Source organism: Humulus lupulus, chromosome 2, assembly GCF_963169125.1.
Source record: "Humulus lupulus chromosome 2, drHumLupu1.1, whole genome shotgun sequence".
NCBI classification, from domain to species: domain Eukaryota; kingdom Viridiplantae; phylum Streptophyta; class Magnoliopsida; order Rosales; family Cannabaceae; genus Humulus; species Humulus lupulus.
The window spans coordinates 195,334,785-195,348,252 of NC_084794.1; the positions used below are offsets into that span (position 1 = coordinate 195,334,785).

The 13,468-nt window shown below is 38.4% G+C and overlaps 1 protein-coding gene across 3 annotated transcripts; it reads right to left on the minus strand.

Moving 5' to 3' along the window:
- Window positions 1-3,271: 3,271 nt before the first annotated feature.
- Window positions 3,272-7,436, minus strand: LOC133818844 (uncharacterized). 3 transcript variants are annotated; one of them, XM_062251943.1, is made up of 6 exons: window positions 7,278-7,436; window positions 5,340-7,174; window positions 5,089-5,239; window positions 4,855-5,002; window positions 4,482-4,727; window positions 3,272-3,861 (listed from the first exon to the last, which is right to left on the minus strand). In XM_062251943.1, exons 2-6 carry the CDS (start codon window positions 6,988-6,990, stop codon window positions 3,610-3,612), a joined length of 2,448 nt encoding a protein of 815 aa, XP_062107927.1. In that variant the 5' UTR covers window positions 6,991-7,174; window positions 7,278-7,436; the 3' UTR covers window positions 3,272-3,609. The 3 variants fall into 3 exon arrangements, with proteins under 3 accessions (XP_062107927.1, XP_062107926.1, XP_062107928.1); XM_062251944.1 differs by adding an exon at window positions 4,114-4,171 and having other exon boundaries at window positions 3,411-3,861; window positions 5,340-7,423; XM_062251942.1 differs by having other exon boundaries at window positions 5,340-7,423.
- Window positions 7,437-13,468: the final 6,032 nt, after the last annotated feature.

The following is a 13,468-nucleotide window of genomic DNA, read 5'->3' on the forward strand; positions in this document are numbered from 1 at the left end:
TCGAAATGTGAAACGACGGCTGGACAGTAGGCTAGGCCATTTAATGCGGTTCTCGTAGAGTGTACCGTCGCCACCCACGGCGTTCCACGTATCAGACGCCTGCGAAAAGCATGGAATACGAAGGGTTGTGGGGGAAGTCTAAAAGCCCCTACTATGGTCTCCCATATCTGACGTCATAGACCACGAGCAGGAGCTTGGGGGGCAGATGTACGCCCTGGTTTTCCCACGGGCTGTTTAGCAGGACGAGCCTCAGACTAAACATGATTTAGTCCGAGGCTCCCACAGGCCGGAGGCTCTATTTCCAGGACGGGCCCTTGCTAGCTCAAGGGGGTCCTGTTTCCAGCTCGCACTTGTTGCCCCAGGAGCTAGGAATAACATCCGACGGCCACGGACGGATAAGCTCGGGTTATGGACTGCTCCGGTAGCGAGCTTCTCAAGAAGCTCTGACACTATGGGAAGTCAACACGCAAGATAAACGTGCATATTCCTGCCATCACGTGTCCGATATCCCCCTGACTTCTCGGACACGCAGCAGGAACGTGCGTATTCAGACACCCACGGACGAGTTGGGCCGTGCGGCCCATTATCTCCTTCCATACTGATTAGACCACACTTGTGTGTCAGGTTTAGGAATTAATCATGAATATCACAGACTTGATGTGACTAATGGTAAGGTCACGAGATGACCTCCCTACCAACTTCCAGGTGCCTTCTCCTATAAATATGGAGACCCTGGGAGTTGATAGGGGTTGGAAAAAATAGTCTTTGAAGAACTATATACTTTGTAAACCAATTACCCAGAGAATATCAATAATATTGACTAGTGGAGTAGAAGGATTTTAACCTTCGAACCACTTAAAAACGTGTCTCGAGTCACCTAGTTCTTTCCCCAAAGATTTCCTATCTGTGACGGTTCTACTTTTAGTATTAATCTCTTTCTCTTCTTCTCTTAATTATCTGTTGCCGAAGAACCGCGTCAACAAAAGACATTTCACAAGAAACAAAACAAACGAAAAACCACAAAATCTCACTAATAATTTAGTGACTTGCTCTAATATCAATTGAAATTATGTATTTTAATGATTACCTAGTGATTAAATTAAACAACCTAATAGATTGCGAAATAGTGATTAAGTTTTTTTGACAAAAATAGAATCTGATCTAACGACTAAGCCAGTTGTCTAAACATATTATTACAGAAGAAAAAAAACACAAGTATAAAAAAATCAACACGAGAGATTTTTTACGTGGTTCGGAAAACCTAGTCCATGGGGCCACGACCAGAGATGAAACTGATTAGTAAGGTATCACAAAGTACAAATCACAATTAACTTATACATAGATAAACTCCCTCTATACTTATGCCGCAAGATTTTGTACACCCTTCAAAAATCCAGTTTCTTGATGAGCACCAACGCTCTTGAACTCCCTTCAAAGGTTGATGAATATTTTCTTCCTCCCGAAGAAAGTCTTAGCAAATTCTTCTCCCAAAGATTGTTGAACTCATTATCAATGGACGACATATGTTTCTACACGAAACAAATGAATACAGAGAGAAGCTACACAACTCCTAGATACTAGATTAAGGTAACCACTCTTAATCTCTCAAAAATACAATTGATATTCAAAAATGAGAAGTGAAAGAATTAAGGATTTGTGGCTGCTTGGCCCTTTATTTATAGCTGAGATGGTCTTTCAAAGCAGTCTACAAAATCTGCAAAAATCAAAGAGAGAATTGCACAAATTCTTTATTTAGAAAATTCTACCAGTCTGTCAGATTCTGTTGTTACAGAATGGGAAACTAACTCAACAGATAGTGTATCTGGGCAGACTGACAATCCAGATTCATTCCAACGATTTTTTTGATCAACTGAATTTCTAATCATTTCCTAGTTTAGCCCATGATGTTCAGTAAATGATTAGAATATCATAAAATATTATTTCAAAGAAGAAAGTTGAAAATCTTTACTTTCTTACACAAAGTTTCTTTTTCCAAAAAAATGAAACTAGTTTTTTTTTAATCTTTCTAATCACATCCAGCCATTACCACGAATTTTGTCAATAAAAAATATCACAAAATATTCTTTAATCAATTGACAAAAAGTCTTAAAGTCTAAAAAAAGAAAAGTATGTTTTATTTAAAGAAAAATATTCTTATAAATAAAATAATCTTTTCTCAGTGAATATCAACATATATGGACAAAATTTCAAGTAAAAAATTGTCATAAATAGATATGATGATTTCTAAAGAATTAAGACTTAAGAAAAAAAATCTGGAAAAAAACAAATTGCCACGACAGATCATAAACATGTTGGGACAACTCCTTCAAACTTGTCAAAAATTATTTTTGAGTTATAAAATATATTATCTATTTAAGATAGCCAATTTAGGGTTTTACATTGTTCATGGATCGGGAATATACAAGAGCTCCACTGGTGGAGGTTTTTTTGAAACACTTACAACAAAATTTCCCTATATATTTATACGTATTAGATTACTTGCTTGTAATGGCTGGAAGCAAAAATAATGATTAAAAAAAAAAACTTCAGTAGCTGGCGGCAATGGTGGTTTAAAAAAATATATGGAATAAAATAAAATTTGATAATTAACGAATCATGAAGGGTAAATTAGGAAAATCATAAATATAACAAACATAAAATAATGAAAAGGGCTATATTTCTCTAATTTTAACATGGGAGACATTTAGTTTTTTAAGCCCTGTATTTGGGGGCATTGGTTGTAATTTCTCTTTATTAAAAAAATTAATCTCTTAAGAATTAAAAAGAAAGAAAATATTTTTTTGAATTATTTTTAATTTTAATTTTAATTTTTTATAAGAAATATATATTTTTTAAATTTAAATTATACGCGCGCTAATATGACAATAACAAATCAGTGACCAAATAATCATGTCAGCAATACATCAGCTAATAAAATTTAACAAAAATCTCATTTTACAATATTGTGAATAATTCGACTCAAAAAAATCAAAGACACAATAATGTAATATTCATAGTTCGAATGGCAAAAATCTTAATTAGCCTTTAATTTAAAGCTACAACTCACCATATATTTTTGAATTCTGGCATATTTAAAATTTAAATAGATAATCATTTTTTTTAACACCCTTAATTGATATATGTAGATATAATACTACACATATTAAGTGAGAACTTCAGATGCCAATTTCATTTTAAAGTTTAACATGCGAGAGTATCTCATTAACTTGATAAAATATAATTTAGAAGTTGGTAAGTGAACAAAACAAAATAATAATGACTAAAGTCGGTTTAAGTTGTATCAACCTTGACGATAATGAACATATAAAGCTCGAATTCAAAAATATACAAATGAGAAAAATTCATGTAGTCAGTACTTTGTAATGACTGCCTAATCCAAATCAAGTATCTAGACAAAGATTAGTAGTACTTTCCTTTAAGTGCTTTCAAAAAGATTAGCAACCTGTTTTCATTATTGATGCAGTAATAAAAACTAGTATAGCAAGTGAATTTTAAAGTATTCTCTCTCAAAACCTAGAGAAGAATATCTCCAATATAACTGAGGTACAAAAATATATGAAGTGATTTGATAACACTGCACCTTCTTCATTATAATCGTGCATTTAAGCTATTATGGCTCTGTTGATCTTTACTTTCCTCCCCTTTAGAGGTTGAGCTTTCACTTTTAGCATGAAAACAAAGGAAAGACAGTGACTGTAGCCATGAAACCAATGTGGACTTACGTGTAACATCATCGGATTCTGCAACTAGTGAATATAACTCATTTAGAACCATCACCTGGCCATCTTCTGGTAGCTGGACAATCAGCTGTGCCAACAACTTCATCAACTCTGGTAGCACCTGAGCAATAAGTAAATACAACTATTTCTTATTGAAATTCAGACACATAAAAAAAAAGGTGTCTCTGTCTTTCCTGCTACTTCTGTTTCATCAATATTTCAATTTAATATATGGAGATCATTTTGCAGGTTACAAATATCTACCACCTAATATTATGAATAGTTTGATGCAATCAATTCTTTATGCAAAATGTAAGCAAATTAACGAGAGAGATTAATGGTAGCTGGACAATAGTTTGATACAAATATCTACCATCTTCTGGTAGCTGGACAATCAGCTGTGCCAACAACTTCATCAACTCTGGTAGCACCTGAGCAATAAGTAAATACAACTATTTCTTATTGAAATTCAGACACATAAAAAAAAAGGTGTCTCTGTCTTTCCTGCTACTTCTGTTTCATCAATATTTCAATTTAATATATGGAGATCATTTTGCAGGTTACAAATATCTACCACCTAATATTATGAATAGTTTGATGCAATCAATTCTTTATGCAAAATGTAAGCAAATTAACGAGAGAGATTAAACCAGTTTCCACTAGGGAGATTTGAAACAGAGAGCATAGCAGAACATGTTTTTGGAAATTCATTACATGAAGGTAAACTAAAATTAAGCTTGCCTGTATATCAACCATGGAAAAAAGCCGTAGGAGTAAATCTAGAATTTTTTTACAAGGTTCTGACTCCCCTTGCCAGTTCTTCCATATATCAGCCTGCTGGGAGAAGTCTTCTCTGCATAGCCTATCAGCTTTTTCAACGAGACAATGGATACAGTAAAAAATGGCTGGACTTCCAGCAGGAAGCTGGCGAACCAAGGCAGCTACTCCAGAAGCCATACCCTCGAAAGGGGTAATGCCTGGATATCCCTGCATAATTTCACATAAAAACAGAAATGAAAAAAAAAAGTAAAAGTTTTAGGGCCATATATTATTAAAACAATAAGAGGAAGAAAAACAGTAGTAAAAAAGGCTCAAGCTTGGCAATCAGGCATACCAAGAGTGACCTTTGCATGTAGTAGAAACCAAGCTGCTCCTTTAAGGACACTCTTTCCTCTTCATTAGACTCCTTCCCCGAAGATAAAAATGCCACAAAAGTAGAATGGGAAGCACGAGCTACTTTTCCATTTGGATCTCCCAAATATCTGATTTCTTTGTAATAAGGAAGTACAATATTCACCAAAAGCATATAAAATAGATTCATCAAGACCAAGTTTTTTGTACAGGATACAAGAACATAGTTGGAGCTACCACTTTCCCAAATACAGGGCTAGGCAAACGTTCAATGCAAGTTGCAATTACTCGTAGGTAAAATAGAACCCGTGCTGTTTGAACCTCATCTTTACACCATAAATATTGTGCTTTGTGCTGATAATTGAGATCTGGAAGATTATATGCACACAAATTAACATATACACAATAAAATAACAAAGACAAGTAGAAAAGATGGGAAAAGGAAAACTACTTAGACAACATGCATACCAGGTCCATTAGTCAAATCAACATAATCGGGCATAGATTCTACAAATGAGACACAAGCAGAATCATTCTCTTGAATGGTCACCACAACCTCTCGAATTGTATCCATATACTCAGGCAAGCGAATACGACGAAAGTACTCCAAACAAGAAAAGGCAACCAGTATTTGTACAGATATGTCTACTTTAGCCTGGTTCAATTTGGAGCTAAACTTATGTTTGGTGACTGTTAATGAAAAAACTACAACCATAAGAAAAGCAGATTCAGTGATTTTCTCTATATCAGTAAGTAACTCATTCGATTTGCCTCGCAGTGCCAAAGCCACTTTCCGATGCTCCATGTAGATAAAATGACAGTAATCCCATATAAGATTCTCCACCATACTTTGGCTCTCTTCAGTAACTGAAACATACTGACTGCAAAGAACTCTAGTTATGGTCCCTGCTTCCTTGAAAGAGGCACTTTCCAAATGTTCTTTGACCACATTATGCAATATTCCAGCTGGATTTCCATGTGAGGATTCAAGCACTTTCGCATACAATCGTCTTAAGGGAAATATTTCTGTCAATAATGCAGCAGCAATGCATAAAAAGAAAGGGGAACGAGAAGACACTGGTCCACTTCGTGCCAATGCTAAAGAGAGACACTGTAAGGAAAGGCTCACCATAAGGTGGTTTTGAGAACTATAAAGATCTCTAGTGCAGGAAATCAAATTTCTTGCTACAGATTCTATTCTATCCTCGGCAGAAACTTTTAACCTGGAAATAATATCTAGCCGCAGGCCACCGGCTGCAGATTTATTCAATGTCCTCAATACTCCTGCAGCAGCCATGACAACAGCAAATGGAGCATAGTTTTCCTTCATGGTTTCTAAAGCCTCGTGTGAAAAAACATTAACATTTTCCAGAGACCGGGAAATGATTAAGCCAGACGTTACCCATTCAATCAAATGCAAAATCATGAGCCCCTGAGTAAGGCTACCTTGAGGACAACCTACTTTGCCCCAAATTCCCAATAAAAAGTCCAAAGTCCTAACATAATGATCACTCACAGAAGAGCATAGAGCATACCCAATTCCTGCAAGCACATTTGGAATAATCGCTTCAAATGAGCCCATAAGTTGATGCTTTCCTTCCAACAACCTGCAAATCAACTCCAAACAAACTCTTTTGGAGCTTTCAGATGCCAACCGCACGAAAGCAAGGGAACCCAAAAGGAGAACACCTTCTGAAAACAAGAGAGGGTTTTGGACATGATCAAACTGAGAGGAGAAATACTGAGAAATGACCTCCACAACAGAATCAATAAGAGCTAAAGTGGGTCTGTTGGACTTCCTGGCCCAAATATAAAGAAGCCTAAGGAAAGGAGGATAAGATTCGTGAGGGAGATTAAGTTTTGGCGAGGAAAGAATGGAAAGGACAAGCTTTGCTTGGGGTTCTGCAACATGAAGAGAAGATTGAGAATTAATAAGAGTCTTCAAAGCTTGGAGATGATTGGAATGAAATGACTGGTGTTGGAGGGAATCTCTAAGCTCAGCCCATGCCTGAATTATTGCTCTAGCTGATGAAGCATAAGAATTTTCGGTACTACTACTATAACCACTGATACCCTTTAGCCAATCCTCAAGGAAAACACTATTAACTTGCTTAGCCATCTTAACAACGTCCAAATTCCATTCATAAAAGCCCAATTCTAAGCCGCAACCAAGGAAACATACCAATAATCACTAAACTGAGCACATGAAACCACGGAGAATTTTTCTAACTATCTTAAAGAATAATCATGATAAAACCCACAAATTTCACAAAACATGTCCCAGTTATGTACTCCAGTTATCTCTGCAAGTTACAAAAAATAGAGAGAGATTTTGAGCCATTGAAGAAGAATTTTACACCTCTGTTGAACGAAAACGATAATTTCCTAGAAGTTCTGACTACATACCAAATAGCAGAGAAGTTTCAGTCGCCGGCGGAACGGCATCGTGAGTTTCCACCTGGTATTCGCTCTTTGGGTTCAGAGAAAAAAAAAATCACAAAATTACCTTAAATTTAAAGATAATAATACTAAAAAAATGCAGTATCAGTCAAAAATTAAAAAAAAAAAAAAACAGAACTGCATAATAATAAATATGGAGTTTCTTTTTAAACAAATTTACAAGTTTAAAACAAATTTACATATTTGTAACGACACAATTTTTTTTTTATCAGTACAATTTCTTTTTAATAAAAATTTATAAATCTATAACTAAAATTTAGAAGTTTATTCCTGTTACTAACTTTCTAAATAAAAAATTGTATCAAACGAATACAGAATTAAAAACTATTATAGACTGTTATCTATATTTTTGTAAAATTGAGTAATTTTTTTAAAAAAATTAAAATTTAAAGTGACATGTGTAATTTAATAAATACAATGAAATAAAATTAAATTTATTATATATTGGAATAGGGTTTTTTTTATGGCATAAATTTTACTAAGATAGTAGAAAGGTCATTCCCTGAAAAACATACTTTGAGCTCTTCTTTAATGAGGATTAGGCCTTTGTCCAGAGTTACACTTCCAGCTTGGTACTTGATAGTCACGTGCTCAACCACCAATTGAGAATCACAATACACTCTCACACTTCTACTCTTTCTACGATCAATTCATGTAGCCCAGCAAATACGGCCTTATATTTGATTTTGTTTATTTAAAGCTTCAAAATCAAAGCGAAAGGGCTAGTTACATGACTCTCCTTTTAAATTTTGAAGCATAATGCCCTTTCCTGGTCCGTCCATTCTTATCGGGCTATCCGCGTGGAACATCAAAATAGTGTTCACGTTAGGTGCCACATCACCGAGGGTTACATATTGGGCTCGAGTGCCTCAACATGATTGGTTAGCATTAAAGATTTTCTAAGCTCCAATATGAAGTTTTCTAGGGCACGTCCTTTGATAGCTTGCCTCAACTTGAACTTCATATCAAATTTACTTAGCTCGATAGCCTACTTAGCTAACCACTCTAAAGCCCTGGACTTCTATAAGATTTGCCTAAAGGGTTGGTTAGTCAGGACTATTATGGGATGAGTTGTGAAGCATGGTCTCAATTATGTGGTGGTTATCCCATGAGCTAAGACTACCTTCTCCACTTGAGTTGGGTTATGTTGACCTGTGAAATTGGCCAACGGTCGTATATGCAATATACGACACCTTTTGAACGGAATAAGTAATATAAATGACAGAATACGATTATCTTAAGTAAACATACATAAAATTTATAGTGGTTCAGCCCTGTTCTGATGAATAGTAATAACCTAATCCATTTAGTCTTTAGTATTGAGTTACTCGACAATTACAAGTATGAACTCAATAATTCACTTCTCAGAAGAGTTTTTCCAGTCCAAAAAAGGGATCCAAAAAAGAAGTCCATTTTTATGAAGCCCTAGGTTCTTTATTTATAGTACCCAGGGGTTGTTACACGATCAGTGGTACTGGAGATCGTGGTTTAGTACACAACATGGTGAGTGGAGATACGTGTCCACCTTCCCACGATTATGAGATTGTGGGTCTTCTCTTATTTCTATAGATCGTGGTGGATAATGCACGATAGAAACTTCTGGGAAATGCTAAGTCTTTGTTGGTATGTCAGACTTAGGTGCTAGGCTCGATGACCAAAGCTTGGGTGCTGGACCTGTGACCTTCTAAGTGCTAGGCCTGTTGATCTCAGTTTGAATAAGAGGAATTACTTATCGGTGAAGTGTGCTTGGGGGTTTACGCCGACCACCCCGGGGTAAGGTCAGGTCGACCACCCCTAGGGGGTATAGGGCCTGCTTGGGCCAACCACCCCTAGGGGGTATAGGGGCTTCTTGGGCCGACCACCCCTAGGGGATATAGGGCCTGCTTGGGCCGACCACCCCTAGGGGGTAGCTTGGCCGATTTTCCTATAGTTCCAGGACCTATCATTTTTGCCCGTCGGTCTTTTCTCAATATTTTGTCATTTTTGCTTGATTTGTGATGTCACGTGTCACATTTTCATTTGCCACGTCATCCTCATATTGTTTAGGGATAAAATTTCCCCCCCAAGTTTATTGTAATGTACTCATCATTACAATAAACTTGATCCAGGCCCGAGAAACATATCGTACCAGTACTTAGATAGTCAAGTCCCTCGAGACATTATATAGTACTTGTTACCATCGATACTTTTCTCAGTACGAATTTTTCAGGGATAATTATTAATTCCTAAAAATAATTGGATTTTTCAAGGAAAGTTAATATCCTAAAAATCCAATATATTTTTCAAGGAAATTTGACATCCTAAAATTATAATATATTTTTCAAGGAGTTTTTAAGGTCCTAAAAATATAATATATTTTTCAAGGATATTAATTCTTAAAAATAATAAATATCTTTCAAGGAATTTGATTTCCTATAAATATAAATATTTTTCAAGGAACTTTATTTCCTAAAAATATAAATATTTTTCAAGGAATTTAAATTTAAATTTAAATCATATTAGATATTTTTCAAAAAAATTTGAATTCCTAAAAATATCTTGTCTACTTGAGAGGTTATAAATAGATCTCTCTTTCATTACTACTCCATGCGCCACTCTCATCTTTTCCTCTGCTCCATGCGCCAATTTCAAAAGGATCTGAGTCTAATTTTTCCAAGTCCTCATCAAGCTCAGATTTTTGGTAAGTATTTTCTTCTAATCATCACATCATTTAATTTAAATGTGCTTATATTCATAAGAAACACTTTGCCTTTTTGAGGAATTTTTGTCTGAATCATTTTTGTTGTATCTTGATCCAAAATAATGGACCTTCTTGAAAGATTTCTTTGTAAAATTTCTTAGCCTGGGCGATTTCCAGGGAAGCATGACCCTAGGCCGACCACTTCATCAGTTTTGGTGATTTCTGGGACTCCATACCCTAGTGCCTGCAATTTCCAGGGATAGGCCTAATTTGGGCCGAGCATCACCTTGGCATGGGCCGAGTACCCCTTGGCATGGGCCGAGCATTCCATAGGCCGAGCACTTCCTTCTTCTCCTTGTGTGATTTCAGGCATAGGAACTGGGTTGGGTCGAGCACCTCTTGAGCTTAGTGGGCCGAGTACTTCCTTCCTTTCCCTTAGGCGATTTCCAGACCCAAAATTAGGGCTAGGCCGACCACTTTAGGGGCTTATGGGCCGAGTAGTCCCTTTCCTTCCCTTAGGCGATTTCCAGGGATATAATTAGGGCTAGGCCGCCACCTTAGGGGCTCATGGGCCGATGATCTCCTTGGCATGGGCCGAGCATTTCTTTTACTCCCCTTGGGCGATTTCCAGGGATAGAATTATGGCTGGGTCGACCATCCTAGGAGTCTCTAGGGCGAGTACCCCTTGCCTTAAACGATTTTTAGGGATTCAGGGTGGTCGTCCTAAGCACAAGCTGACCACCTGGAATCCCAAAAAATATTCTGGAGAATTGAACGGTCCTTAGGCACCTTTCTGAAGCTTACTTCCTTGGGGTGGTCGGCCTATGCTTAAGCTCACTAGGCCGACCCCATGTCTTGCTCTTGATTCCCTCATTTTGACTTTTTAGTTCATGAACCTACCCCCAGTTGTTGGCTTTATTATGTTCATTGACTAATTTTAATCTTTATTTTTCTTCTGTTGCAGATGTCCAGCTCTTCTTCATCAGACAAGTCAGTAGGTGAGCGCAATCCTCAAGAATTTTTGGAAAGGTTGAAAAGGATTCTTCCTCGTTCTGCTTTATACTTATTCTGTGAGAAAGATTTCTTAAAGAGGTACTGTCTAATGGCGAGAGTGAAACAAACAACTCAGCAACCCTCTGAAGATGACCCTCAGATTTCCAGGCATATCACTCAGGGCTCCTCGCCGGGCTCTTCTCAGATTACCTCTCAGCACAATACGCCCTGTGGCTCCCAAGGCACTCAAAGCACACCTCAGCGGAGTCATTCTTCTCAACAGGATAGGTCAGGTCAGCGAGAACCACTGCAATGCCCTTCGCATCGAGATACTAGTCGGGTTCCCCATCGATCTTCTTCTCGGCAAGATTGCACCGAGGGCTCACGTCGCCACACTACTCATCTTTAGGAGCGTCCTAATCACAGATTTCGTCCCAAAGTAGTTTGCCCTCCTTCCAAGAGCAAAACAGTCTCGCCAGCTGAGCAGCAGAAGAAGAGACGACAAAAGGAGTTCTACTCATCAGATTCTGGGACTACCTTCAGCAGTGAGATCATATGGAAATTGGTTGAGAAGCCTCGCCCTGCTGATTATGAGGTTGTTTGGTTCAAGGGGGCTACCTCTGACATGACTGAGGAGAAGGTAAAGAATTTGAGGAAGACCTTTGACCTCTCCGGGGTTTCCATCATTATCCCTAGTCCAGATGACAGAGCTGAGGATCCCCCTTTGGGTATGTGTGCTTGGACACGCTCCGCCATTAGGTCTGGGGCTCTGCTTCCTCTTCATCCGTACTTCCGAAGTGTAGCAGACTATTTTGGTATTAGTCCTTCTCAACTGGCTCCTAATGCGATCTTGGCCTTGTCTGCATTGTACATCATCTATCACCACAGACAGTGGGCTGCCCCAGTGCCTCATGAGATCCACTATCTATTTGACCTGAAGACAAACCCTTCTCAGCGCAACTCAGGATATTTCCACTTCCACCATTATATGAGCGAGGGTACTAACACCTTTTTGGAAGAGATCTTTGGAAATAGAAAGGCATTTAGTTATGCCTATAACTATTTCTTTACCAAGGACGCAGAGGACAACTTCTCCAAGTTTAATCACATTGGGCCCTTTTATAGACCACTCCCGACCTAGTGCATGATCGTTAGGGCCAATGCACTGATTGCCATGACCCCTGAGGAAAATAATGTCAAGACCCTCGTTACACCGGAGAACCTTAGGAAGGTAAGGCTATTTCCTCCTACCATATCAGATGTTCTAGATGACAATGGTTCCGAGCCCATGATAGCCATAGACTCCCCGGGACCCATTCATGTCGAGGAGGTGTCCTCTTCGCTAGTATTAGCCGTACATGAGGGTGATGAGGTGGGTGCATCTGCTGCGTATTCATCGCTTGCTTCGAACAACTTTTATGAGGCTGCATTCGAACTCGAATCACATTCAAATGGTTCGACACTTTATCACTTTTATTCTATGGTTCATCGGTACGTAATATCCTTCCAACATTTGAATTCTTTTTGCAGGCTCAGCACATGTTTGGTTTTGTCCATACCCATCAGAGGTCGACTCCTGCCGAGGCCAGTCCTCCTATTCGAGCGGCTAAAAGAGCCAGGGTCAAGGCTGAGTCGATCATGGAAGTTCCTCTTGAGGTATCTCCTCCGACTGCTTTGGTGTCTAGCCCTGTCGTAGAGGTTGAGCCATCTTTGTCTACAACATTTCCTTCCACTATCAATGATGTGGGTGCCTCTTGCTCTGCTCCCGCCCCTTTATCCGAGCCACATTAGTCTGATATACGGAACTTAAGTGCCCTCATGGACCGAGCATCGCATCTGGAGCAAACAACAACAGCCTTTAATGGGATCAAGAATGAGGAACTGAACACCATTCTTACGAAGTCACTCTTAGACATTCAGAGTGTGAGTCTTTTACAGTTCCTTTCTTGTCTATTTAGCTTGTGTTTTACCGTTTATCTAACACTTGTATGTTTTTTGTAGGCATTGATGCTGGTCTCTCATGTTCGTGATCAGTTTGTAGAGTGTACTTCTACGATCTCCAACCTTCGTTCTGAGCTTGAAGCCGTCTGCCACGAGGTACTGGACCTTAGGCGCATTCTTGGCTCTGGGGATGGTGGCATTGCCTCAAAGGACAAAGAGATCAATACCCTTCGCAGTACTGCAGAGCTCAAACAGAAAGAAGTGACCGAGTTGAATTCCAAGATAACCCAAATGGAGAGGGAACTTGCTGATCAGCTCCAACAGTCTGAAGCTGAGAAAGAGAAGCTAATTGCCGACATGGACCAATTGCGGAAGGATTTTCTTGTCGAGAAGGAGCAAGAGGTCAAAGTTGCTCAGGACAAGGAGTAGTCAAAGACATCCTTCTCTTGCTTCTACTTGATCTGGAAGTCCAACAAAGATCTAAACTTGGATTTTCTTCTTGAGAAGACACGAGCGAAGGAGC

What these genes read in the sequence shown, in the direction of transcription:
- LOC133818844 (XM_062251943.1), bottom strand. Translation starts at nt 6,990, where the DNA reads ATGGCTAAGCAAGTTAATAGTGTTTTCCTTGAGGATTGGCTAAAGGGT. An exon ending in TGATTTGACTAATGGACCTG is followed by an intron (nt 5,240 to 5,339) that starts GTATGCATGTTG and finishes ATAATCTTCCAG; the next exon opens with ATCTCAATTATCAGCACAAA. An exon ending in TTTCCATGGTTGATATACAG is followed by an intron (nt 3,862 to 4,481) that starts GCAAGCTTAATT and finishes CTTATTGCTCAG; the next exon opens with GTGCTACCAGAGTTGATGAA.